The 27,913-nt window shown below is 42.0% G+C and overlaps 1 protein-coding gene across 1 annotated transcript; it reads right to left on the reverse strand.

Moving 5' to 3' along the window:
* Nucleotides 1-253: 253 nt before the first annotated feature.
* Nucleotides 254-27,859, reverse strand: tmem18 (transmembrane protein 18). Its single transcript, XM_067984199.1, has 5 exons — nt 27,737-27,859; nt 12,327-12,444; nt 4,812-4,866; nt 1,869-1,962; nt 254-1,773 (listed from the first exon to the last, which is right to left on the reverse strand). Exons 1-5 carry the CDS (start codon nt 27,821-27,823, stop codon nt 1,675-1,677), a joined length of 453 nt encoding a protein of 150 aa, XP_067840300.1. The 5' UTR covers nt 27,824-27,859; the 3' UTR covers nt 254-1,674.
* Nucleotides 27,860-27,913: the final 54 nt, after the last annotated feature.

Here is a 27,913-nt window from a genome sequence, read left to right on the forward strand (position 1 = left end):
TGAGGTATTAGCCAGGATTTTCCTCTCCAAAAGCACTGCTCCCAGAACTGTGGTGGGATGGGCCTTATCTATGCTCCACTGAAACCGCTATTGCTCCTGTTGAATTTCTGGACTCGTATTCATTTGCTTAAGTTGGGCGGGATCCCAGTGATATAAGAGGCAAACAGCTTTGAAAACCAAAGAAATCCCTGACACTGATGTAAACTCGCTGCACAGCAGATGTATCAAAAATCTCAAGTATCCATTTCAGATATATAGTTACAAATATTTTTAATCAAGATATAATGAAGCTGAAAATCTGTGGCCTTTCCAGCATACGGTATGTCTGGCGGGAGTTCGGCAATGGGGCCAGAGATTAGGCCAGAAACCAGACAGGCCAGGTCCTGGCTGTTTCCATCAGTTCTCATGGGGATTTGTTTGGCCTGGATAGAATTTCCATCCCAAAGAAAGTTGTCCGCAGTGCGGCTGAAGAAGGAGGCTCCCAGGACGTGAATCTCCTTGTCCTTGGCCTGGAATTCTGCCGGGCGGTGGTACGTAGAGTATGTCAAGAAATTGGCCAATGTAAGTGGGACCCACTTGCCCATTCAAACCAGGGTTCAGGCCTGAATCCCCAAAGACTTAGAAAATGTTTCAATTTTTTTGGCACCCACTATTGATATTTTAATGCTGTAATCTTCACCTGTATTCTCTGGTGGGTTCATTGCTAGAGGATCCATGTGGGAGCATCCAGTTCGAGGGACGCACCTACGTGGATATTCGGGGCCATTTTCCTTCTCACACTGCTCCAAACGAGTGTTTTTTTTGCTATGCACCTCTAGGAAGGACATGGGCAAGTGGCCTACCACATTTTACAGATCTTTTGAGTCAAAGTTACCCAGTTGCCATGTGCTATGAGTTAAATAACACACCCACCCACCAACACACACACTCTAAGGAATGTTCCATCTCCTGCTGAACTCACATTTCCAGGATCAGATATCTTTGTATAAAATCCCTTATTACAGATAAGGACAAGAGTGATAAAGACACTGCTGATTACAACAGATACAAAATCCCACAGTGCAGTATGTATTGTGCACCAACTCAAGACCATGTTCAAAACGAGGAATTCAGCATTGTGTGAATTATGCACTGTTGCACTCATGAAGCTACAGGGTGATTCTGGACTTCTGTGGAAATTATCCAAAAAGGTAATTTATTTGTCTTCTACTGAAAAGCTTCACATGTTGAGGGTGCTTATCAGGAATTTAGGCAAGTGCCACTCACTAGTTTCTAGTCATTAGTTTTAGTGGTATGCACCCTGACCACATGAAGCTCTGCACTGGCAGTGCTAAAAACTAAAATTTACTGCAGGTCTTCGTGTTCTGAGCAACCAAGTCCAATTTTGTCAGATAACTGATCCTGTTAGTTATCCAGTCGTCACCCAATATTTAATGGAAAAGAACATTCTGTGCTGAGAAAGCACTGGAGAGAGGTATATAACACCAAAGGATATATTTTCCTCCGTTCACTAATGTTAGTGAAAAAGTCAGCATGGGTCTAAAGCAGAGTTCCCTGCTTTGTATTCAAGCTGGTTTTTTACAAACATTAGAAAATGGAAAAAAAACACAACCCCAGATGATTGAGAGGTTTTATACACAGGACTTTAAAAGAAAACAGTAAAAGAGAGTCTTATTATGCAGTTTTCTTTCCCGTTTCCTTCTTTGCTTTCCTTTTCTGCTTCAGCGACTTTAGTTCTGTCATTTCTGCCAATGTTCTGTATACCCACACAATCTAAGAAAATAACAGCAAATGGTTACATTGTGGAAAAAATGATGCAAATTCTTGGGCAACTGGAAGCACTAAAACAGGTGGAAATGAACTCATACCACAATGATCATTGTGTTCAGTAGAAGTGGAGTTGAAAAGACGAGTGAAATGAACATCCCATTGGAGTCGAAGTACTGATACATGGAAAATAATCTGAAAAAAAAATGTAAGATGTAGTTTTTGCAATCTGAGCTTTTTACTAAAGTCCAGAAATACAAGAAAGTTTACTATATTAAACTACTATTTTAAACTACAAAAGGAACAAGAACAACAGCCAAAGCCTGAAGAACAAAGTAAATACTTGAAATAAATTATAAATATTTAGTGTTTGCAGCTATATTTTTTCCAAAAGAGCAATATTACAAGATTAAATAAAAATCTTCAGTTAATATATGCTATTAAATTAAAATGGCAATATTCAGAACAACAATTGTCCTTGGATAAAAGTTCTAATAATACTATTAAAAGAAAAATTAAAATAATTCCAAATTAGTCAGTACTAGATTCCAGTTGAGCTGCTTACAAGTAACAGTTTAGAATTACAGTTCAGAAACTGGCAGTTCGGTCCAACCAGTCTATGTAGGTGTTCATTCCCCACACGAGCAGTAGTCCTAATCCCATGTCCCCTCATATCTTTATTCCCCTTTCATTCAGTCACCTATCTAACCTATTCTTAAATGTTGCCATGGTTGACATGGTCTCTGCTTCAATCACTACATTCCACAGCCTCACATCCCTCTGTGCAAAAAGATTTTCTTGCTCGCTGTCCTAAATCTCTTACATTTAATCTTATATCCATGTCCCCTCAGTCTAGACCTGTCAATCATTGGAAGCAGTTTCTTTCTATTAACTCTGTCCCAATCCTTCATAATGTTTAAACATCTGTATCAAGTCATCCCTAAACTGCTCTGTTCTAACGAAAACAGCTCCAAGTTTGCATGTCTTTACTGATTTGTATTTTCTCTGATCAGGCAGTATCCTAGTAAATCTGTGGTGTATCCTCTCTATTGCCTCAACATCTTTCCTTTAGTGTGGAACCCAAAACTGCAAACAGTACTCCAGCTGTGATCTTAAGGCTTTATATAGATTCGCCACTGCATATTGACTTGTATATTCTAAATCACTTGCCATAAAATCCAGTATTCCATTAGCTTTTTTAAATGGCCTTATTCACTAGAAATGGTTCCTTTAATGTCTTTTTACCTGAACCTCCAAATCCATCTTCTCTTCGACATCATCCAGCTTCCTCCCGAAGTACAATTACAACTTTTTTTTAAAAACCAAAATGTACCGCCTCAGATTCATTGACATTCAATTCCATCTGCCACTTTCTTGCCCATTCCACCATTTATCAATATCCCCATGCAGCTTTCTTTGTCCTCAGAATTATTTACCATGCCTCCTATTTTAGAATCATCTGCAAGTTTGGACACCGCTTCCCCAGCCCTATACCTAAATCATTCAGTGAACAGTAGTTAGTGGGGTTAGGCTGAAGTAGCAACTAGGGACTCCGTAAGAAGGGACATAAAAAAGGAGATGCAGTGAAAATGGAGTTGGGACCAGTAGTTTTAGCATACACCGGTCGTGCAGCAACATCTCCTTTTCTGATTCAATACAGATTAAACAGTATAGATAATTTACTGCATATTACAATGATTCACAGCGTTCAAACCATTCAATATTATATAAACAGAAGAAAGAAGAGCAGGAGTAGGCCCTCCAGCCTGCTCAATAAGATCATGGCTGATCTTTGACCTCAACTCCACTTTCTCGCACGATCCCCATATCCCTTGGTTCCCTTAGAGTCCAAAAATCTATCGATCTCAGCCATGAACATATTCAACAACTCAGCATTCACAGCCCTCTGGGGTAGAAAATTCCAAAGATTCACAACCCTCCGAGTGAAGAAATTCCTCCTCATCTCAGTCTTAATGCCCGACCTCTTATCCTGAGACTATGCCCCCTGGTTCTAGACTCTCTAGCCGAGGAAACAGCCTCTCAGCATCTACCCTGTCAAGTCCCCTCTGAATCTTGTATGTTTCAATGAGATCACCTCTCATTCTTCTAAACTCCAGAGAGTATAGGCCCATTCTACTCAATCTCTTCTCATAGGATAACTCTCTCATCCCAGGAATCAATCTAGTGACTCTTCATTGCACTGCATCTGAGGCAAGTGTATCCTTCCTTAGATAAGGAGGCCAAAAGTGTACACAGTACTCCAGGTGTAGTCTCACCAAAGCCCTGCACAATTGCAGCAAGACTTCCTTACTCTTGTACTCCAACCCCCTTACAATAAAGGCCAACATGCCATTTGACTTCCTAATTGCTTGCTGCACCTGCATGCTAACTTTTTGTGTTTCTTGTATGAGGACAGCCAAATCTCTCTGAACACCAACATTTAATAGTTACTCATCATTTCAAAAATATTCTGTTTTTCTATTCTTCCTACCAAAGTGAATAACCTCACATTTCCCCACATTATACTCCATCTGCCATCTTCTTATCCACTCACTTAACCTGTCTATATCCCTTTGCAGATTCTGTGTGTCCTCCTCGCAGCTTACTTTCCCACCTAACTTGGATACTAGCAAACTTGGATACATTACACTTGGTCCCTTCATCCAAGTCATTATTATAGATTGTAAATAGAAGAGGTCCAAGCACTGACCAAGCACCCCATTAGTTACATCCTGCCAACCTGAAAATGATCCGTTTATCCCTACTCTCGGTTTTCTGTCTGTTAACCAATCCTCTATCCATGCTAGCATATTACCCCCAAACCCATGAGCCCTTATGCAGCTGTAGGACAGAGCTAATCAATACACTACTTGATTGACACATTGGATTTGATTTATACTATGGCAAACTATGTGACTTTTTGATATGCATATCTAAAGTGTCTAAATGTGAGAAATGAATACAATAATATTGACACAAGATGTTGCTTATGGAGTTTACATTTTAATAGTTTTAACATTACAAAAGATTTCCATTTCCTTTACCTCCAGTTCATTGCTGCCATTTCGTTAATGTATTCTGCACAGTATACCAACACAACTGCAATAAAGAGAAAACAGTAAGGTGATACAAATGAAATAGGGATGCACATTTAACTGCTAAATTGAACTTTGTTTTATTTCACTGTATGACCAACTTGTTATTATGAGCAATTTTGATATTTCAACATTCAAATAATTCAATTAATTTAAAATTATTCAGGTTTTCAGCATTTGCAGTTTTTTAAAAAAATCTTTACATAATCTACTCCCTGTCCCTTACACCACTATTATACTGGTGTGAAGTTAATATTGAAGGCATTATAGCTTCACATTGCAAATGTAAACTCAAACCATTAGTACAAAACCAGAATAGAACTTACTGTTCTGGGCCTTGGCTTCAGTTACAGCTGTTAAGTGTAAACCCATCAGTAACCTCAACTCAGCTGTTCTGTTTCACCATCTTGTGCATGAGGAAATGTAGGATGAAAGGTAACTTCAGGAAAATTTTCACTTTATTCCCAACATTTTTTTTTTGGGGGGGGGGGGGGGGGAGGGATGAAAATCATGGAAGAGGGTTGGGGATCAGGGTAATTATGGAATTTAATGCATGTACATTATGTAAGTTTACTTTAATTTTCCCTAAAACTGGCCGCATAATACTAATTCTGCCATGACGGATTTTTTTTTCCCACTGCTTAAGACTGTGACTACACTTAGCATTAGTGCAAAGCTGTTCTGCTTTGTAATGACACTGCGATTATAGTGTAAATGCAGCTTTAGTTAGTGTGTGGCCAAGGTGAATGATATCCTGTCAGTGCTGAGTAGTAAAAATAATCCATCTCAGGTCAGGCAAGGCAATTAACAGGTTAGAAGCAGAGTGATGTCAGCAACATTGCATCGAACTTGCATCCCAACAAATCTTAACAATATCCTCTAAAAGTCTAACTATACAAGTACAGGATTTTCCACACGAGCCATCCTTGTGGTCCATGTCAGGCCCAATTCAGAACCAAATTATGGGCAGCTTTGTGCTACTGATTGCCAATGGAGAAAGACAACCACCCTCATTTCATGCAGGACGCTTCCAACTATTAGAGAGAAAAGAGACTTTAATCTTACCAGTCTGAACTGGATTCAAACAATTTCTAGGAACAAGACATTGTTTGGACTCAAGCACAGCCCAATCTACTCAATGTGGTCGATTTCCTGAGCAGATAGAGACCACAAAATTTTACTTGTAATGTATCGCATTTTTTTCCTTCAAAAAGAAAGAGGGTGTTTTAGTGTAATCTGGGTTAGATACTTTGTTTTACAGGATATAGTCCTAATTTCCATCCAGTTAACCAGCCAAAACTTCTAAGTCAGTGAGAACAACTGTACAGTAATAGTCTACTTGAGTTGTCAGGCCATGGGTCTACATGGTGGATGTTTATTTTATTCACATACTTAAACACATGCAGAACTCAAATGATAGGAGCTTTTATACCATATTATGTGCAATATAGTATTCTGCTGCTAAGGCGCAGCTATCTTTAACTAGATCTGTATCCTTTAAGGCCACAAAAATCTAATTGTTGTAAATGTGAGGTCAATTAGAAGTTAACTACTGATAGTGAAGGAGGTTTGCAGACTGACGGGTGCTTGTAAACTTCCAGTTCCAGGTCAGAAGAAACTGGCATGTGATGATAGCCCTTCTTTTTCATTTTCTATACTTTGGACACTTTGAAATGTGACAGATGAAGTGTGATTGTCCCAATATTCTCTAATTTCAAGTTTTGGAATAAAACAAATACAGTTCTCTTAATCCTAGCAATGCTATCTATATTTAATGGTGGAGACAAGTAAAATGCATTTGCAGACAATTCACAACAGGATTTCTGAGTTATATACAGTATCATTGTTTACTTCAGACTGATCAAAAGCGTGAATTATCATTTAAATCAAACACTGCAACTCGGTGCCGAGATGCAAAAGCCAACAATAAAACGGAATCTGGGTCAGACAAGTAATTTAATACTACTCTATACTTTAACTGAATTAGGGCAAAGGCTAGCATGAAAACTGCAATCGCATATTCAGCTCACCTTGATGAATGCAACCTTAAAGAGAAAGTACTTTTTAAAAACAAAATGACTAAATTGTTCATCTGTCTCAATAAAATGGCCTCTGAAACTAATTACTGAAACAATGGTATCATACCATTCATCTGATGACAATATCAGCAAATACCACTTATTGCAATCAAAGAGCCTAAAAAAAACAACCTGTAGATCAGGTGTCAAACCTATGACCCATGGCCCATGGGAACCATCAGCCATGGTTATAGATGACTGAACCACCAACGACCATGGTATCACCTTACTGCTGCACCTCCCATATTATCTCTGTTTTTGCAAGCAGCTCTGCACTGTTATCTTTCATCAAACCCACTGTCATTGTAACATGACACCTAAATGCAATCTCCATTCTCAGTCTAAAAGGTCTCACACATTCACATCAATATTAAATTACATAATGTTAATTTTTAATTTAAAATAAAATTACCTCAGAAACCAGAACACCTGCACCATGAGCTCTAAGCTTGTACTCCATCATTGACAACTAAAGGTCAGCTTTATAATTTTTTTTAAGTAGGAATAAAAATTCAAGTGTTAGCACATTTTCTTTATTGCTCTGAATAAGTGCTTCAATAACTAAGTGTCACAGGAATTTACGGTGTTCCTCTACAGCAGAGAATGTCCATCGTTAGTTCCAACATGGCTCTCAGCATAGACAAGTTGGATGAAGATAAGCAGTGTCATGTTTCACTGTAGTTAAGGTGCAGCTGTACACTTTGATTAGTAAGTATTAAAGAAAAATAAAACCAATGGCTTTAGTTTAATTCTAACAGTTTTTAAATGAGTGGCCAAAGTGGTGTTAAATTCATTAAAATGTTCCTTGAAATTGGTATTTTATGTCATAATTATTTATATGTGAATAACTAAGTAGTCGGCTAAGATAAAAGTTTGGATATCACTGAAATAAAGCATCCCATATGAGGCTCTGAGATAGCAGATTCTAGGCTGGATTGAAACTCAAAGATGAATCCACTCAACCACCAACATCATCACAGACTCTCTCTACACAACATTTTATACATCTGTTTACAGTATTACAATATATTGTTTTTAATTTGTATACCAATAGTTAAGATTCACAGTGGCTGCATATTTGGCTGTAAAAAAAGATGTGGAGATGCCGGTGATGGACTGGGGTTGACAATTGTAAACAATTTTACAACACCAAGTTATAGTCCAGCAATTTTATTTTAAATTCACAAGCTTTCGGAGACTTCCTCCTTCCTCAGGTAAATGTTCAGGAGCTCCTGAACATTTACCTGAGGAAGGAGGAAGTCTCCGAAAGCTTGTGAATTTAAAATAAAATTGCTGGACTATAACTTGGTGTTGTAAAATTGTTTACAATTGTAAAAAAAGAGTTTGACCAAAGGAAATGACTCAGCAATAATTATGCAACAAACTCCTCACTACATCTCACATAACATGCACTGCTTATAGTTCCCTGTTGAATTGAAAGTCCATGTACCGCAAAACATAATCTCTGTAATTAATTTACTTCAACATATTTTCTGGTGGGTTCCCAAAAAACAGCCTTATAAAAAGGCATAAAGTTTAAAAAAAAGTTAACAATTAACTACATAAGCATACTGAATAAAAATTGAGAATTAAACTGCAACAAACTAGGGATCTATGACTATCCCAAGGCATATGACAGAGACAGTTGTTGAATGCTGAAGGGATGGGGATTTTAAAGGTGAAAAGGAAGTGAGTCATGACAACAAAAACATCACAAGGTTGCAGAACATTGTGAGGCCAGTGGGAACATGCAACAGATCATAAAAATCTATCAGATGTCTCACAGCCTTAGATCATTCCATAATGAACCATGAATACTGTAAATAGGTATTAAAATACATTTTGTTTAGCAATACCAAATGTTTGTCTGCGTTTGGGTCCGTAGATTCCATGTATGTACATAGCAATTAAGATGTGGACAGCTGGTGGCTAATACCACAATTAATTAGGATTCCCTCCACGGGTAGTAGGAGGAGGGGTGGGACCGATTAGGGACCAAAAAGGAGATCTACACTTGGAGCAGAGGGCATGGCTGAGGTACTAAATGGGTACTTTGCATCTGTCTTTATCAAGGAAGAAGATGCTGCCAAAATCACAGTAAGAGAGAAGGTAGTTGAAATACTGGATGGGCTAAAAATTGATAAAGAGGAGGTACTAGAAAGGCTGGCTATACTTAAAGTAGATAAATCACCCGATCCAGATGGGATGCATCCTAGGTCGCTGAGGGAAGTAAGGGTGGAAATTGCAGAGGTACTGGTCATAATCTTTCAATCATCCTTAGATATGGGGATGGTGCCAGAGGAATGGAAAACTGCAAATGTTGCACCATTGTTCAAAAAAGGGTGTAAGGCTAAACCCAGCAACTACAGGCCAGTCAGTTTAACTCGGTAGAGGGGAAACTTTTAGAAACGATAATCCGGGACAAAATTAACTGTCACTTGGACAAGTGTGGATTAATTAAGGAAAGCCAGCATGGATTTGTTAAAGACAAATCATGTTTAACTAACTTGATTGAGTTTATTGATGCGGTAACAGAGAGGGTTGATGTGGTGTATATGGACTTACAAAAGGCGTTTGATAAAGTGCCGCACAATAGGCTTGTCTTCATCAAGATTGAAGCCCATGGAATAAAAGGACCAATGGCAGCATGGATACGAAGTTGGCTAAGTAACAGGAAACAAACAGTAGTGGTGAACAGTTGTTTTTCGGACTGGAGGAGGGTATACAGTGGTGTTCCCCAGGGGTCAGTGCTGGAACCACTGCTTTTCTTGATATATATTAATGACTTGGACCTGGGTGTACAGGGCACAATTTCAAAATTTGCAGGTGACACAAAACTTGGAAGGGTAGTGAACAGTGAGGAGGATAGTGATAGACTTCAAGAGGACATAGACAGGCTGGTGGAATGGGTGGACACGTGGCAGATGAAATTTAATGCAGAAAAGTGTGAAGTGATATATTTTGGTAGGAAGAACGATGAGAAGCAATATAAGCTGAAAGATACAGGTGCAGGAACAGAGAGATCTGGGGGTATATGTGCAGAAATCGTTGAAGGTGGCAGGATAGGTTCAGAAAGCATACGGGATCATGGGCTATTTATAAATAGAGGCATAGAGTACAAAAGCAAGGAGGTTATGATGAACAACAAAGCAATGGTTCGGCCACAACTGGAGTATTGTGTCCAGTTCTGAGCACCGCACTTTAGGAAAGTTGTGAAGGCCTTGGAGAGTGTGCAGAAGAGACTTACTAGAACGATTCCAGGGATGAAGGACTTCAGCTACGCGGATAGACTGAAATGCTGGGGTTGTTCTCCTTAGAGCAGAGAAGGTTGAGAGGAGATTTGATAGAGGTATTCAAAATCATGAAGGGTCCAGACAGAGTAGCCAGAGAGAAACTGTTCCCATTGGCTGAAGGGTCAACAACCAGAGGACATAGATTTAAGATGATTGGAAAACGAACCAAAGATGACACGAGGAAAAACTTTTCTTGATCTGGAATGCACTGCCTGAGAGAGTGATGGAGGCAGATTCAATCGTGGCTTTCAAAAGGGAACTGGATAAGTACTTGAAGGGGAAAAAAATTGCAGGGCCATGGGATAGGGCAGAGGAGTGGGACCAGCAGGATTGCACTTGCAAAGAGCCGGCACGGACTCTATGGACCGAATGTCTTCCTTCCATGCTGTAACCATTCTATGATTCACCCAGCTTCAATGACACTGGCTCTATTTCTTCAAAACACTGATCATTGTACTAAATATTAAAATGTAAGTGTGAATTAAAGACAAGAAATTGAGGATCAGTTGGATAAATTGCTTAGGTTTCACTTTTCAATAAAGTTACTGCCTTGTAACATCTTTCCACTGTTTAACAGGTTATTTGTAGCTGTGTAGTACTTCCATGTCTACTACAATAGATTTACAAAGCACGATACTGTCCTCTAGTGGCAATAATCATACTGCAATGCCAAGCGTTACTACAAACTTTGTGCCTGTTACTGCAAAGTTTAAAAGATGTGGAGATGCCGGTGATGGACTGGGGTTGACAATTGTAAACAATTTTACAACACCAAGTTATAGTCCAGCAATTTTATTTTAAATTCACAAGCTTTCGGAGATTTTCTCCTTCCTCAGGCAAATGTTTCAAGATCTCCTTGAAGCCTACGCATTTATGTATAAATGCGTAGGCTTCAAGGAGATCTTGAAACATTTGCCTGAGGAAGGAGAAAATCTCCGAAAGCTTGTGAATTTAAAATAAAATTGCTGGACTATAACTTGGTGTTGTAAAATTGTTTACAAAAGTTTAAAAGAGGTTGAGCAGTTTGGTCTGCAACACTATTTTCAGTGTTTCCCTAATTCACATGAATTAAACAAAACATTTTGTTTGTCCTACATGCAAATCTACCTCATTTTTGCAAGATAGTAGTTTTGCACCCCAGTTATGGTGGATGAAGGTGTCATGATATAGAAACATTAAATGTTATACACTAGATAGCATGGGTACTACTAACTCAAGCACAGAAGTAACAAGAATATGCTATTGGAGATGGAGGAACATTACTCACACTGAAGCTCAATTTTGTAGCTGACATTTGTTTAGTTACATAACAGACTTGCAGTACTTCAGTAAAATCTGAAAGCTTTTCCAACATTTTGTGGCCAGTTGCTTTCAATGAACGAGTGATAGAGAAACTAAGGTATTTTCTCTTGTAAGAACTTTAACTGATGTTCTCCAGGTATCACCTCGGCACGAGTCACAGCCACACTTCCCCACTCATGGTCAGTAAGGTAAAAAAAAAATGCTTTGCCAGGTGCTCTGCAATTTATTTAGAGTGAAATAGGGAGAGACTAGGGTTGTGCAGAAGCCCTCTGACAGATGGAACCGTGAGTAAACCATGATCCAAGCCAGAACAGTGAGGAAGGGACAGAGGCGTTTTGAAAAGCAAACTAGCACCAACGGGTAACACGGCCACAGTCTCCAGTCATGCAAGACAGATTCCGATTTTGGACATCCTCTGCTGTGCAATCTAAAATTGTGTTTAACTGATTTACATTTCTGTCAGATGGTATAATTTAAAAAATGAAGATTAAGTATTTCTAAATATATTGATATTCTACACAGAAAATAATAATTTGGCCTATTAAGTGTTCTGGTGTCAATATAGGTTAATCAGGGCATCCTAGAACTACGAATCCTTGAAGTCATTTTTGGACTCGTTTAAAAATATATGAAAAAGTATAAACAGAATTATATGCAACAAATATGTACACAATCCATCTCAATCACAGCTTCATCACAAGCGATGTATGAGGCCCTACGCCCTGACTGAATACCCAATACTTCTACAATCTTACATTTTTCACACCAATACAAACATAAAAGCAACTTACGCATAAAAAGAAAATGGGCAATCTGCAGTCTGTAGAATTTAATTGTTGTCAAGGTAAGTAGGAAGCATAGAGCATGAAAAGCTAGCAGCCCAATCAGCCATGGCTCTGACCACTGAACCTGTAACACAAAAAACAATGAAGAGCAGATTTACAAAATAACTAAGATCACTTTAAAAAAAAAAGACTTGTAATATAAATCTCTCTACGTTTTTACTTAATTGCTCTCAATTAAAAGTTCTTGGGGTGGATTTTGCAACGTGGTCTTCTCGGCACATGGCTTTGTGCAACAAGGGCCACAAATTGGGCACAATGACTTTCACACCCAACTTCCCAATGTGCATTCCCATCGTGCAGGGCCCTGCACCGGAAATGTTAAATCGTAAAATCGACCGCTTTATACTTTGTACAAATTTCTTTTTGCCTTCAACTACCCAACTGTGTTGCTACTTTGTTAATACTCATGTCGATTGAATTTTTTTTGAGGAGGTAATGAGGAGGGTCGATGAGGGAAGCCCATTTGATGTAGTCTACATGGATTTTAGCAAGGCTTTTGACAAGATCCCTCATGGCAGACTGGTCAAAAAAGTACAAGCCCATGGGATCCAAGGGAAAGTGGCAAGTTGGATCTAAAATTGGCTCAGTGGCAGGAAGCAAAGTGTAATGGTCGATGGGAGTTTTTGTGACTGAAATATTGTTTCCAGTGGGTTCTGCAAGGCTCAGTACTAGGTCCCTTGCTTTTTGTAGTATATTTTAATGATTTAGATTTAAATGTAGGGGGCATGATTAAGAAGTTTGCAGATGATACAAAAATTAGCCGTGTGGTTGATAGTGAGGAGGAAAGTTGTAGACTACAGGAAGATATCAATGAACTGGTCAGGTGGGCAGAAAAGTGGCAAATGGAATTCAATCTGGTGACGTGTTAGGTACAGAATTTAGGGAGGACAAACAAGGCAAGTGGCAGGTAACGTTCATGCCATATAAATGGCAGGTAATGACCATCTCAAACAACAGAAATCCCAGCCATCTCCTCTTGACATTCAATGACACCATCATTACTGAGTCCCCAATATCAACATCTTGGGGATCATCACTGATCAGAAGCTGAACTGGACCAGTCATATCAATAGCATGGCTACAAGAACAGGGCAGCGGCTGGGTAATCTGCAACAAGTGACTCACCTCCCGACTCCTCAAAGCCTCTTCACCACCTACAAGTCAAGATTGTGATGGAATACTTACCATTCATTTGATTGGAAGCAGGTGCAAAACTCAAGAAGTTGAACACCATTCTGGACAGAGCAGTTTGATTGGTACTCCTGTCACTGGACTCTGTATCCACCTTTCACCACCAGCGCACTGTGGCTGCAGTATATACGATCTACAGAATGCACTGCAGCAACTCACTCCCTGTGTGACCTCTACCTCCGAGAGGCTCAACAGCAACAATGTCATGGGAACATCATCACTTCCAAGTCACACACCTTTCTAAATTCGACATATATCATTGTTCCTTCATTATTGCTGGGTCAATATCCTAGAATTCTCGACCCAACACCATTGTGAGAGAACCACTGACACAAGCACTACAAGGAGAAGGCCGCCACCATCACCACCTTGTCAGGAAAATTGGGGATGGGCAATAAATGCAGCCTTGCCAGTGTCAGCCAAATCGCAGGCACAAATTTAAAAGCTCCTTCAGCAACTCTATTTGCAGCATTGCCCAGTGTCTCATTTTAAGTCCACTCAAACAAGACAAGACAAAAAAAAAGTGCTGACATCAGCAGTTGAACTAAATAACTGACTACCAATATAACAGACATAACTCATGTCTCATTTAGAGTCCATTAGTGTAATGTTCTATATTTATGGCTCTTGAAGGTCCCCAAGTAAATAAGTAATAAATTATTAAAATGAACTCTCCTGTTTTCTGTAATCTGTAGTAGTAGTTTTCACTCATTAATAATGTGATCTATTTCTTTAACTTCACCTTTCACTGGGACAATTAAACTGGAGAGAGCAACCCCATGGTCAACCAGCATTGGGCACAGGGCATATTGGATAAAACTGCTCACAATGGGCCCGATGTTACCAGGGCTGTGGGTTCTTGGCTGGGGGGGGGGGGGCTATCGGGCGCGTGGATAACGCGCCCGGCGAAATCAGTCAGCTCCCCGCGCGATCGTAGCATAATTGGATCCACTTACCTGCTCCTCCGGGTTCCCCACTGCGCAGTAAGATCTGTCAGCTGGAGGAGCTCTATTTAAAGGGGCAGTCCTCCACTGACTGACGCTGCAACAAACAGAAAAAATTACAGCATGGAGCAGCCCAGGGGGAAGGCTGCTCCCAGTTTAATGATGCCTCACTCCAGGTATCAATACATGGGGTGAGGAGGAGGGGGAGGACAGAGATCTTCCCCCCGGCGGGCGGGAGGAAGCGGCCTGCCTCTGCCACCAGGAAGGCCTGGCTCGAGGTGGCAGAGGAGGTCACCAGCACCACCAACATATCGCCTACCTGCACACAGTGCAGGAGGCGTTCCAATGACCGCAGTAGGTCAGCCAAAGTGAGTACACTTACTCATTCCCCTACACTCCATCTGCCACATCACCGCCCCCACCCCACATCTCCTTCTGCACTGCCAACACTACTCTGTCACATCACCCCTCACACCCACTCAAACCTCATCCTCATCTTACCTGCACCTACTCACCTCGCCAGTACTCATCCCGCCACTACCACTCAACCCAATCCTCATACAATCTCATGGCTCTATCTCGTACTTACCCTCTCGTGCATCTCTTTCACGGTCAGCCTCACTCAACCTGCCACTACCTGTGCTGCAACCACAGGGCATGCATCACTTATGTGCAGTAGGCAGCGTAAGGCAAACGTGTCGTGAGCATGAAGGGGATGCACAAGGGTGTTTGAGGGTTTGTCATGGTTGTTACTTATATTGAATTTCTGACCAACTCACATTACATATTATATTGGCACCACTACTGCCATGTCTTCGCGAATCTTGTCTGGTCTGTGCAATAATGCCCTCTCCTGAGGATCACTATGAAGACCCACAACTGATGCCACCCATTGTGTCACTGCAGAGTGAGTGTAGGTGTATTTGCAGAGCTCTTTTGTGCAGACGGCTGAGAGACGTTGGTGATGTCCCCGGTTGCACCCTGGAAGGATGCGGAGGAGAGGTTGTTGAGGGCAGTGGTGACTTTGACAGCGACAGGTAAGAAGATGGTGCTCGGGCCAGCCAGGAGTAGCTTGGCATGAAGGAGGCTGCAGATGTCCACGACTACATGTCGAGTGACTCTGAGCCTCCGTGTGCACTGCTGCTCAGAGAGGTCCATGAAGCTGAGCCTCGGTCTGTACACCCTGTGGCGAGGGTAGTGCCCTCTGCGACGCATCTCTCTCTGCGGTAGCCCTCCCTCCTGCTGTGCAGGTGGATGTGTGTCAGCACTCTGTTGTGGAGCTCCACGTGTCAGAGGTGGATGGCGTGGATGGCGAGGCTGGTGATGCTGTTCGCCCTCCGAGGAGGTCATGACTGCAGCTACGGCGGCCCCCATCCGGAAGATGTACACCTGAGGGGGTCCGCAAGGTAGGTACATGTGTCTGGACACCGGGGTAAGTGTACAAGTTGGTGACTTTGATTGTCAGGAGGAGGGTGGTGGAGGCCAAACTTTGTCCCAAGTGACAGAGTGGCCTCCTGCAATGAGTGAGGGTCTCCCCCCCACACCTGTCAAATGGACCTTTGCAGCTGCCACAGGCTGATGGCTGCAACAGGTCCATTTGAACTGGGAGTGTTTCCCCCAGTGTGGGAAACAGTTCCAGTTTGCTCTAAAATCCCACCCCTCCTCACATAATCCCTTAATCAGGTCAGTTAATGACCTGAACAAGCCAAATAAATACCTTCAAGTGGCATCCCGCTGGCTTTAATTGCCTGCGGGATTCCCACCAGCGGGGGCTGCGCGCGCACGCCGGCGCGTCAGCGGGGAACCCGGAAGTGCACGGGTTCGGGGCCCCCCTGCCAGGAACGCACCCGATAGTGGGTGCTAAAATGCTGCCCAATATCTCGGATTCTCCAGAGGCCTTTTTATAAAAACAAACATGAATTTTCTGCCAAATACACTGGCGCGACCATGTGTTCTTCAGCCACAGATTATCATTTTAAAAATACTTCTTAATAAGATTAATAATAGTCCCCCGAATGGTAAAAAAGGGCTCACTGTTCAACCTGCAGCTCACTATCCTAGACATTTTGTGCATTATGTCAAGCTTAACTTCTATAGAAGCTGGCGTTTACAGAAGGCACAAATAAAAAGCAATGTCAATAGCCCAAACTGTAACACCAAATATAGTTGTGTAAGTGGTATCAGACTGCATGCTCGAGGAATGTGCAGTAGCATCTCCCAGCAGACTTAATTACAAAATGATTGCTTTGACTGACAGAACCTCAGTGGTGGGAAAACTTTTAGAAACTATAATCCGGGACAGAATTAACAGTCACTTGGATGAGTGTGGATTGATTAGGGAAAGCCAGCATGGATTTGTTAAAGGCAAATCATGTTTAACTAACCTGATGTTTTTTGATGAGGTAACAGAGAGGGTAGATGAGGGCAATGAGGTTGATATGGTGTATATGGACTTTCAAAAGGCGTTTGATGAAGTACCACATGGTAGGCTTGTCATCAAGATTGCAGCCCATGGAATAAAGGTGGCAGCAGCAGCACGGATACAGAATTGGCTAAGTGACAGGAAACAGAGATGAACGGTTGTTTTTCGGACTGGAGGGAGGGGTGTACAGTGGTGTTTCCCAGGGGTCGGTGCTAGGACCACTGCTTTTCTAGATGTATATTAATGACTTGGACTTGGGTGTACAGGGCACAATTTCAAAATTTACAGATGACACAAAACTTGGAAGGATAGTGAACAGTGAGGAGGATAGTGATAGACTTCAAAAGGATATAGACAGGCTGGTGGCATGGGCGGACACGTGGCAGATGAAATTTAACGCAGAAAAATGCAAAGTGATACATTTCGGTGGGAAGGACGAGGAGAGGCAATATAAACAAGAGGGCACAATTCTAAAAGGGGTAGAGGAACAGAGAGATCTGGGGATATATGTGCACAAATCGTTGAAGGTGGCAGGGCAGGTTGAGAAAGCGGTTAAAAAAGCATACAGGATCCTGGGATTTATAAATAGTGGCATAGAGTACAAAAGTAAGGAAGTCATGATGAACCTTTATAAAACATTGGTTCGGCCACAACTGGAGTATTGTGTCCAGTTCTGGGCACCGCACTTTAGGAAAGATGTGAAGGCCTTAGAGAGGGTACAGAAGAGATTTACGAGAATGATTCCAGGGTTGAGGGGCTTTAGTTACATGGATAGACTGGAGAAGCTGGGATTGTTCTCCTTGGAACAGAGAAGGTTGAGAGGAGATTTGATAGAGGTATTCAAAATCATGAAGGGTCTGGACAGAGTAGATAGAGAGAAACTGTTCCCATTGGCAGAAGGGTCCAGAAACAGAGGGCATAGATTTAAGGTGATTGGCAAAAGAGCCAAAAGGTGACATGAGGAAATAACTTTTTGTTTTACACAGCAAATGGTTAGGATCTGGCCGAGGGGGTGGTGGAGGCAGATTCAAAAGGGAACTGGATAAGTACTTGAAAGTAAAAAATTTGCAGGCTATGGGGATAGGGCAGGGGAGTGGGACTAGCTGGATTGCTCTTGCATAGAGCCGGCGCGGACTCGATGGGCCGAATAGCCTCCTTCCATGCTGTAACCTTTCTATGATTCTATCTCAATCCTTATTTTAACATGATCACTCAAAAAAAAATCAAGAGTTCAGAATGTTTGTGCTGCGAGACAAACATACTACTAAGCTTTTCCAGCACAGTAGCAATTTGCATTTATATAATGCTTTTAATATGGAAAGTTGTCCAAAGGCGCTTCACAGAGGTATTAAGAAAAGCTTGATCAAAGACGAACGTTTTGGGGAGGGGCTGAAAGGAAGAGGTGGTAGAGTGGTTTAGGGAGGGAATTCCAGAGCGTGGGACCTGGACGGCTGAAGACACGACCGCCAATGGTTGGGTGCACGTTGGCAGCAGCGGGGGGGGGGGGGGCATGTGTACAAAAGGCCAGAATCAGGGGAACGGAAAGTTTGTCGGGAAGTTTGTCGGGCTGAAGGAATTTACGGAGATAGGGAGGGGCAAAGCTGTGAACAGATATAGTCACAAGCATGAGAACTTTAAGCATGAGACATTGGGGGACCAGCAGTCAATGTAGGTCAGCAAGGACAGTGGTGATGGATGAGTGGGACTTAGTGCGGTTATGGGTAGCAGAGTTTTGGATGAGCTGAGGTTTACGAAGGTTGAAGAATGGTAGGCAAACCATGAGAGTATTGGAATAGTCGAGTCTGGAGGTGATAAAGGCATGGATGAGGATTTTTATGGAAAATAGTTGAGGCGGGGCAGAGGTAAGTGGTGTTACAAATGTGAAAGTAGACGGCCTTTTTGATGGAGAGTATTTGAGGAGATTGAATAGAATGCGAAGATTGCAAAGGTACGGAGTTTGAGAGTCAGTGAAGGTTTACAGATCATAATGTTCAACCCACCTGGCCATCCCCCACCACCTACCAAACTCCCATCCTGAATTAAAAATATCCATGCAAAATGTACATTTTTGTGTTCAATTGTTTTAAACAGAATGCCCATCAGTGGGATGGATTTTAAAATAAGATTCAATAATAGGGTAATTCAATGATGCTGGGGGCTCTAATTTCAGGGACTTAATTCTCAGTGTAAATGATTCATAAATCAGAATGCATGGATTATAGTTCCAGTTCTCACCTATAAAGCATATAAATTTCACGAAATGCTTGTTAGCCACAAACCCAAGTAGCAGTTTTGTGTCACACTGGACTGCAGTTATCGTGTAATTAAAGCCAGAGTCCAGACTTGGGGACTGTGCTGACACCAGAGCATACAGAAACAAGATTCCCTAGAGGAGGATGTCTCATTTCACTTCAGTTCAGAGTCAGTTATGACTTTGACAAGTGATTTACATTTTACAAGTTTAGCATCATTGCAAAGCCATAACTGCTTCACACCAATGCTAAAAATTTGAGGCTACCATAGGACTAATACAGGGCAGTTCCATTTCCTGCTACATCTTCCTCCACAGAAAGCAGGCAGGGTGGGTAACATGCTTACATACAATAATCTCACTTTGGTATCAAGGACCACTACTAAACAAGAGTTTGTGATCCTTGTTCAGTTGGTGAGCGGCGGGAAAGAGCGAGACCAGAGCGGGGATATAAACAGCGCGGAGAAAGCAGGAGTTCAGTTGGCGAGTGGCGGGAAAGAGCGAGACCAGAGTGGGGATATAAACAGTGCGGAGAAAGCAGGAGTTCAGTCGGCGAGTGGCGGGAAAGAGCGAGACCAGAGTGGGGATATAAACAGTGCGGAGAAAGCAGGAGTTCAGTCGGCGAGTGGCGGGAAAGATCCAAACCAGAGTGGGGATATAAACAGCGCGGAGAAAGCAGGAGTTCAGTCGCTGCCAGTCAGAACCCACCCACCACGTTCTGAGAAAAATCAAGTGTGACAACACAGGGAAAAACGTAAGTGATTGGTTAGTGACTATTTGACTCGTTTAACTTTCAAAACTAGTGCAACTTAGTAATTGTAAGGTTTTAGTAGTAGAAGGTTTACTAGCAGTTGTAAAGTTTATTGGGAGTAGTAGATTTATAAATTATAAATTAAATTAAGAAAAATAATAAATTAATTAACACATAACGAAGATGGCAGGGCAGGTGATGTGTAGCAACTGCAGAATGTGGGAGCTCCTGGACGCCAGTATGATCCAGGGCAAACGCGACCGCAGTAAGTGTCTGCGGCTTGAGGAGCTACGGCTCAGAGTCATCGAACTGGAGGTTGACTGCAGACACTGCGACACATCAGGGAAGGGGAAAGATAACTGGACACTCGGTTCCAGGAGGCGGTCAAACCCCTTTGGATAAGGTCGTCTAAATTGGTCAGTGTTCAGAGACAGCAGGGTGTGACTGCGAGCGAGGCAGGTAAGGGGATCGAGAAGGTAGAAGTGGAGGAGCCTCTGCCTTTGCAATTGTCCAACAGGTTTGAGATGCTTGCAGCCTGTAGAGGCGAAAGTGGTGGCTGCAGGGTGGATGAGCAAACTGACCGTGGCACCACGGTACAGGAAGCCATTCAAGAGGGGGGAGTTAGGAATGTAGTGATAGTAAGGGACAGTGTAGTCAGGGGGATAGACACATTTCTCTGCAGAACGAGAGTCCAGAAGGCTGTGTTGTCAGGGTTCGGGACATCTGGAGAGGAACTTGAAGTGGGAGGGGGAGGATCCAGTTGTTGTGGTCTATGTAGGTACCAACGGCTTAGGTAGGATGAGGGAAGAGGTTCTGCTTCAGGAGTATGAGCAGCTAGGGGCTAAATTAAAAAGCAGAACCTTGAAGGTAATAATCTCTGGATTACCTGAGCCATGAGAAAATTGGCATAGGGTAAATAAGATTGGAGAGTTAAATTCGTGGCTCAAAGATTGGTGTGGGAGAAATGGGTTTCGATCCATGAGGCACTGGCACCAGTACTGGGGAAAGTGGGAGCTGGGACGGCCTTCATCCGAACCGTGCTGGTTGTGATGAATTGCATAACTAGATATGGGGGCGATGGATCAAGTAAGGGAAGATGTGATAAATTAAATTAAAGAAAGAAGACAAGGCAAGAGAGCATGGTAACATTAATGGAAATAATAATCAGAGTGGCAGGAAGGGACAGAGCATGTAAACTTAAGAGTGCGCCAGCTGACAAGGCTAGAGGTTGCAAAAATAGTAAAAAGACAGCACTAAAGGCTTTGGATCTGAATGCGCGTAGCATTCGTAACAACATGGCAGCTCAAATAGAAATAAATATATACAATAGCCATTACAGAGACATGGCTGCAAGATGACAAAGGCTGGAAACTGAATATTCAAGGGTACTTGACATTTCAGAAGGACAGGAAGCGAGGAAAAGGTGAAGGGGTAGCTCTGTTAATTAAGGATGACATGAGTATAATAGAAAGAAATGGCTTTGTTCTACAGACCAAGATGTAGAATCATTTTGGGTAGAGATAAGAAATAGTAAAGGCTAAAAGTCACTTAGGGGGTCTATAAACTACTCCCACAACAGTAACCACGCTGTAGGACAGAGTATACAGGAAGAAATAATGGGGGCTTGTGAGAAAGGAACGGCGATAATCATGGGTGATTTTAATCTACATATAGATTGGAAGAATCTTGTCAAAGGTAGGCTGGAAGATGAGTTCATAGACTGCTTTCGGGACAGTTTCTTAGAGCAGCATGTTCTAGAGCCAACCAGAGAGCAGGCTATTCTAGATCTGGTAATGTGTAATGAGACAGGATTAATTAATGACCTCATTGTCAAGGAGCCTCTAGGTAGCAGTGATCACAATATGATTGAATTTCACATTCAGTTTGAGGGAGAGAAGAGTAGGTCTAAGACTAGTGTTTTAAACTTAAATAAAGGCAATTATGAGGGCATAAAGACATAGCTGGCTAAAGTGAACTGAGAACTTAGGTTAAGGGATTTGTCAGTAGAGATGCAGTGGCAGACATTTAATGAGATATTTCATAACACTCAGCAAAGATACATTCCAGTGAGAAAGAAAGACTCTAGGGGAAGGACATACCATCCGTGGCTAACTAAGGAAGTTAAAGATAGTATCAAATTGAAAGAAAAAGCATACAATTCCGCAAAGATTAATGGCAGGTCAGAAGGTTGGACGGCATATAAAAAACAGCAAAGAATGACGAAAAGAATAATAAGGAGGGAGAAATTAGAGTACGAGAGAAAGCTAGCTAGAAATATAAAAACAGATAGTAAGAGTTTCTACAGGTAAAAGGAAAAGAGTAAGTAAAGTGAGCATTGGTCCTCTAAAGAGAGAGTCTGGGGAACTAATAATGCAGAACAAGGAAATAGCGGATGAATTGAACAGATATTTTGCGTCCATCCTCACTGTAGAGGATACAAATAACATGCCAGAAATAATTGTGAATCAAGAGGTAAAAGGGAGGGAGGAACTTAAAACATTTACAATCACCAGGGAAAGGGGTCTGAAAAAATTATTAGAACTAAAAGCTGACAAGTCCCCAGGTCCCAAAGGACTTCATCCTAGGGTCTTAAAAGAAGTGGCTGCAGAGATAGTAGATGCATTGGTATCAATTTTCCAAAATTCCCTAGATCCTGGAAGGGTCCCATCAAATTGGAAAATAATGAATGTAAATCTTCTATTCAAGAAAGGAGGGAGACAGAAAGCAGGAAACGACAGGCCAGTCAGCTTAACATCTGTCATAGGGAAAATGCTAGAATCTATTATTAAGGAGGTTATAGCTTAGAAAATCTCAATGCAATCAGGCAGAGTCAACACAGCTTTGTGAAAGGGAAATCATGTTTGACTAATTTATTAGAGTTCTTTGAGGAAGTAACAAGCAATGTGGATAAAGGGGATCCTGTGGAGGTAGTGTACTTCGATTTCCAGAAGGCATTTGACAAGGTGCCACATCAAAGGCTACTACACAAAATAATAGCTCATGATGAACGGGGTAACATATTAGCATGGATAAAGGATTGGTTAGCTAACAGGAAACAGAGAGTAAGCATAAATGGGACATTTTCAGATTGGCAAGATGTAATGAGTGGAGTGCCACAGGGATCAGTGCTTGGGCCTCAACTATTTACAATCTATATCAATGACTTGGATGAAGGGACCGAATGTATGGTTGCTAAATTTGCTGATGGCACAAAGGTAGGTAGGAAAGTAAGTTGTGAAGAGGACATAAGGAGTCTGCAAAGGGATATAGATAGGTTAAGTGAGTGGGCAAAAATTTGGAAGATGGAGTATAGTGTGGGAAAATGTGAACTTGTCCACTTTGGAAGGAGGAATAGAGAAGCAGTATATTATTTAAATGGAGAGAGATTGCAGAACTCTGAGGTACAGAGGGATCTGGGTGTCCTAGTACATGAATCACAAAAAGTTAGTATGCAGGTACAGCAAGTGATTAGGAAGGCAAATGGAATGTTGTCATTTAATGTGAGGGAATGGAATATAAAAGTAGAGATGTTTTGCTACAGTTGTACAGGGCATTGGTGAGACCACATCTAGAATACTGTGTGCAGTTTTGGTCTCCATATTTAAGAAAGGACATAACTACTTTAGAGGTGGTTCAGAGAAGATTCATTCGACTGGTTCCTGGGATGAGGGGGTTATCTTATGAGGACAGCTTGGACAAGTTGGGCCTGTATACACTGGAGTTTAGAAGAATGAGAGGTGATCTTATTGAAATATATAAGATCCTGAGGGGACTTGAAGGGGTAGATGCTGAGAGGATGTTTCCCCTTGTGGGAGAGACTGGAACTAGGGGACACAGTTTAAAAATAAGGGGTCTCCCATTTAAGACGGAGGTGAGGAGAAATGTTTTCTCTCAGAGGGTCGTGAGTCTGTAGAACTCCCTTCCCCAGAGAGCGGTGGAGGCAGAGTCACTGAATATGGCAGAGCAGGCTTGAGGGGCCGAATGGCCTACTCCTGCTCTTAATTCGTATGTTCAACAACTTTACTGCTGATCATCAGAGCAGTGTTCAAAACAAATGGGCAAAGCTGCCAACAGGGCAAGTGATATCTTAAGGAAAGAAAGGACTTGCATTTTTATCGTGCCTTTTACGACCTCAGGATGTGCCAAAGCGTTTTACAGCCAATGAAGTAGTTTTTGAAGTGTAGTCACTTTTGTAATGTAGGAAACATGGCAGCCAATTTGCACACAGCAAGGTCCCACAACAGCAATGCGATAATTACCGGATAATTTGTTTTAGTGATGTTGGTTGAGGGATAAATATTGGCCAGGACACCAGGGAGAATAGCCTGCTCTTCTTCAAATAGTGCCATGGATCTTTTACTTCCACTTGAGAGGGCAGACGGTGCCTCAGTTTAACACCTCATCCGAAAGACGGTACCTCCGACAATGCAGCACTCCCTCAGAAACTGCACTGGAGTGTCAACCTATCCATATACCCAACCTGTCTATATCCCTTTGCAGACACTTTGTCTCCACCTCACAACTTACTTTTCTACCTATCTTTGTATCATCAGCAAATTTGGCCACTGTACACTCACTTCCTTCATCCAAGTCATTGATATAGATTATAAATAGTTGAGGCGCCAGCACTGATCCCTGCAGCACCCCACTACTTACAGATTGCCAGCCTGAAAATGACCCCTTTATCCCAACTCTCTGTTTTCTGTTCGATAGACAATCCTCTATCCATGCTAATGTATTACCCCCAACACCATGAGCACTTACCTTGTGCAGCAACCTTTTGTGTGGCACCTTATCAAATGCCTTTTGGAAATCCAAATACACTACATCCACTGGTTCCCCATATCCACCCTGCTTGTTACTTCCTCAAAGAACTCTAATAAATTTGTCAAACATGATTTCCCTTTCATAAAACCATGTTGACTCTCTTTGATTGTATTATGAGTCTCTAAATGTCCTGCTACGACTTCCTTAACAATTGATTCTAGCATTTTCCCAATGACAGATATTAGGTTAATTGGCCTATAGTTACCAGCTTTCTGTCTCCCTCCTTTCTTGAATAGGGGCGTTGCATGTGCGGTTTTCCAATCCACTGGTAACTTTCCAGAAACGAGTGAATTTTGGAAGATTACAACCAATGCATCCACTATCTCTGCAGCCACTTCTTTTAAGACCCTCGGATCCAAGCCATTGGGTCCAGGGGACTTGTCGGCCTGCAGACCCATTAGTTTGCCTAGTAATTTTTCCTCTAGTTATAGTGATTGTTTTTAGTTCCTCCCTCCCCTTTGCCCCTTGATTATCTACTATTATTGGTATGCTTTTAGTGTCTTCTACTGTGAAGACAGATACAAAATATCTGTTCAATGCCTCTGCAATTTCCTTGTTTTCCATTATTATTTCCTCAGTCTCATGCAATAAGGGACCTATACTTACTTTAGCTACTCTCTTCCTTTTTATATACTTGTAAAAGCTCTGTCAGTTTTTATATTTCTTGCTAGTTTACTCTCATAAATCTATTTTCTCCCTCTTTATTATTCTTTTAGTCCTCCTTTGCTGGTTTCTAAAGTTTTCCCAATCTTCGGGCTTACTACTAATCTTTGCCATGTTGTATGCCTTTTCTTTTAACTTGATACCATTCTTAATTTCCTTAGTTAGCCATGGTTGGTTCACCCACCTCATGGAGTCTTTCCTCCTTACTGGGATATATTTTTGTTGAGAGTCATAAAATATCTTTTTAAAGGTCTGCCACTGCTTATCCGTCATACCTTCTAATCTGTTTTCCCAGTCCAATTTAGCCAACTCTGACCTCATGCCAATGTAATTGCCCTTATTTAAGTTTAATACAGTAGTTGAAATTCTAGCATATTATGATCACTGTTTCCTAAGGGATCCTTTACTTTGAGGCCATTAATTAATCCTGTCTCACTACCCATTACCAGATCGAAAATGGCTAGTTCCTTGTTGGTTACAGAACATATTGTTCTAAGAAACACTCCCAAATACACTCTATGAACTCATGCTCAGGGCTACTTTTGCCAATTTGATTTGTCCAATCTACATGAAAGTTAAAATCACTCATGATTATTGCATTACCTTTTTTACAAGCCTCCATTATTTCTTGATTTATATTTTGCCTTACAGTGTAGCTACTGTTAGGGGACCTATAGATTACTCCCACCAGTGACTGCTTACCCTTGCTATTTCTTACCTCCACCCAAATTGATTCTACATCTTGATCTTCTGAGGCAAGATCATTTCTCACTATTGTACTAATTTCCTTCTTTATTAACAGAGCTACCCCACCACCTTTTCCTTTCTTCCTATCCTTCCGCAATGTCAGATACCCCTGAATATTCAGTTCCCAACCTTGGTCACCTTCGCAACATGTCTCTGTAATGGCAACGAGATTATACCTATTTGTTTCTATTTGTGCAGTCAATTCATCTATCTTATTATGAATGCGGCGCACAGATAAACAATCTTTAATTTTGTCTTTTTACCATTTTTTCCTACTGACCCCATTTGTGGCTGCACTCTTATGTTTGTTCACTCTGTCCCTTCCTGTCACACTCTGGTTATCATTACCCCTATCTCTTCCCTGTACTACTTCCTTGTCCTTTGTCTTCAACATTCTAAGTTTCCCCCCACCCCCCCATTTAGTTTAAAGGCCTATCTACAGCCCTAGTTATTCAATTCACCAGAACACTGGTCCCAGCATGGTTCAGGTGAAGCCCATCCTGAAAGAATAGCACTCTCTTTCCCCAGTTCTGGTGCCAGTGCCCCATGAATCAAAACCCACTTCCCCCACTCCAATCTTCGAGCCACGCATTCATCTCTCTGATCTTATTTACCCTATGCCAATTTGCTCATGGCTCAGGTAATAATCCAGAGATTATTACCTTTGTGGTTCTGTTTTTAAATTTAGTCCCTAGCTGCTCATACTCTCAGCAGAACCTCTTTCTTAGTCTTACCTATGTCGTCGGTACCTACGTGGACCACAACAACTGGATCCTCTCCCTCCAAGTTCCTCTCCAGCCTGAGAGAGGTGTCCTTCACCCTGGTACCAGGTAGCCAACACAGCCTTCGGGACTTATGCTCCTGGCTGCAGAGAACAGTATCTGTGCCCCTAACTATACTGTCACTTACTACTACCCAAGGAGAACATAGAATCATAGAAGTTACAACATGGAAACAGGCCCTTCGGCCCAACATGTCCATGTCGCCCAGTTTAAGCTAGTCCCAATTGCCTGCACTTGGCCCATATCCCTCTATACCCATCTTACCCATGTAAATAGAATCATAGATGTAAATAGAATCAGCTTCTCCACTCTATCCGTGTAACTGAAGTCCCTCATCCCTGGAATCATTCTAGTAAATCTCTTCTGCATTATTTCTCTAAGGCCGTCACATCTTTCCTAAAGTGCGGTGCCCAGAACTGGACACAATACTCCAGTTGCGGCCGAAACAGTGTTTTTTCTAAACATTTCATGGCATTCTTACAACTCATGGTTGCTTCAGCTGGTGAAGGGGTTTTTGCTCCTGTCCCTGCCCTCATTCCGCAGGCTCTGTTACTGGGACCCACATTTACCAACAATCACTGACACTGAAGCACGTGGACTGACTGACGTCAGCGCCGTGGGAAGATGACGTCAACCAGTCCTGACGCCACCTTAGCAACGCCGATTCCGCGTCACCAGGAGAAGGCGAGCCGCCGTGACGTGTCAAACGCTCGGTAGTGACCAGCACCTGACGCTTGTTATTACACCAGACGACTCCCCCCCCCCTTCCCTTACTTACGGACAATAGGAAAGTCCAGACACCAGTAATACGCAGCTTACTGATCGCGTCTATTGGCACCGCCGTCGCTTCTTCCTCCCTCTCCATGAGGGCCGCACACGTCACACCGGAAGTCCCGCCTTATTTGCTTCCTTTCCTGCGAATGCTAATAGGGCGGTCGGGTTACGTCATAAACTG

Source organism: Heptranchias perlo, chromosome 5 (assembly GCF_035084215.1).
Source record: "Heptranchias perlo isolate sHepPer1 chromosome 5, sHepPer1.hap1, whole genome shotgun sequence".
Classification (NCBI taxonomy): Eukaryota; Metazoa; Chordata; class Chondrichthyes; order Hexanchiformes; family Hexanchidae; genus Heptranchias; species Heptranchias perlo.

Bases quoted from the DNA above. Each gene is read 5' to 3' on its own strand.
- tmem18 (XM_067984199.1), bottom strand. From the start codon at position 27,823: ATGGAGAGGGAGGAAGAAGCGACGGCGGTGCCAATAGACGCGATCAGT. The intron at 1,963-4,811 runs GTAAAGGAAATG...TTTTTTTTTCAG, and splicing joins ATGGCAGCAATGAACTGGAG to ATTATTTTCCATGTATCAGT. The intron at 1,774-1,868 runs GTATGAGTTCAT...TTATTTTCTTAG, and splicing joins TGAACACAATGATCATTGTG to ATTGTGTGGGTATACAGAAC.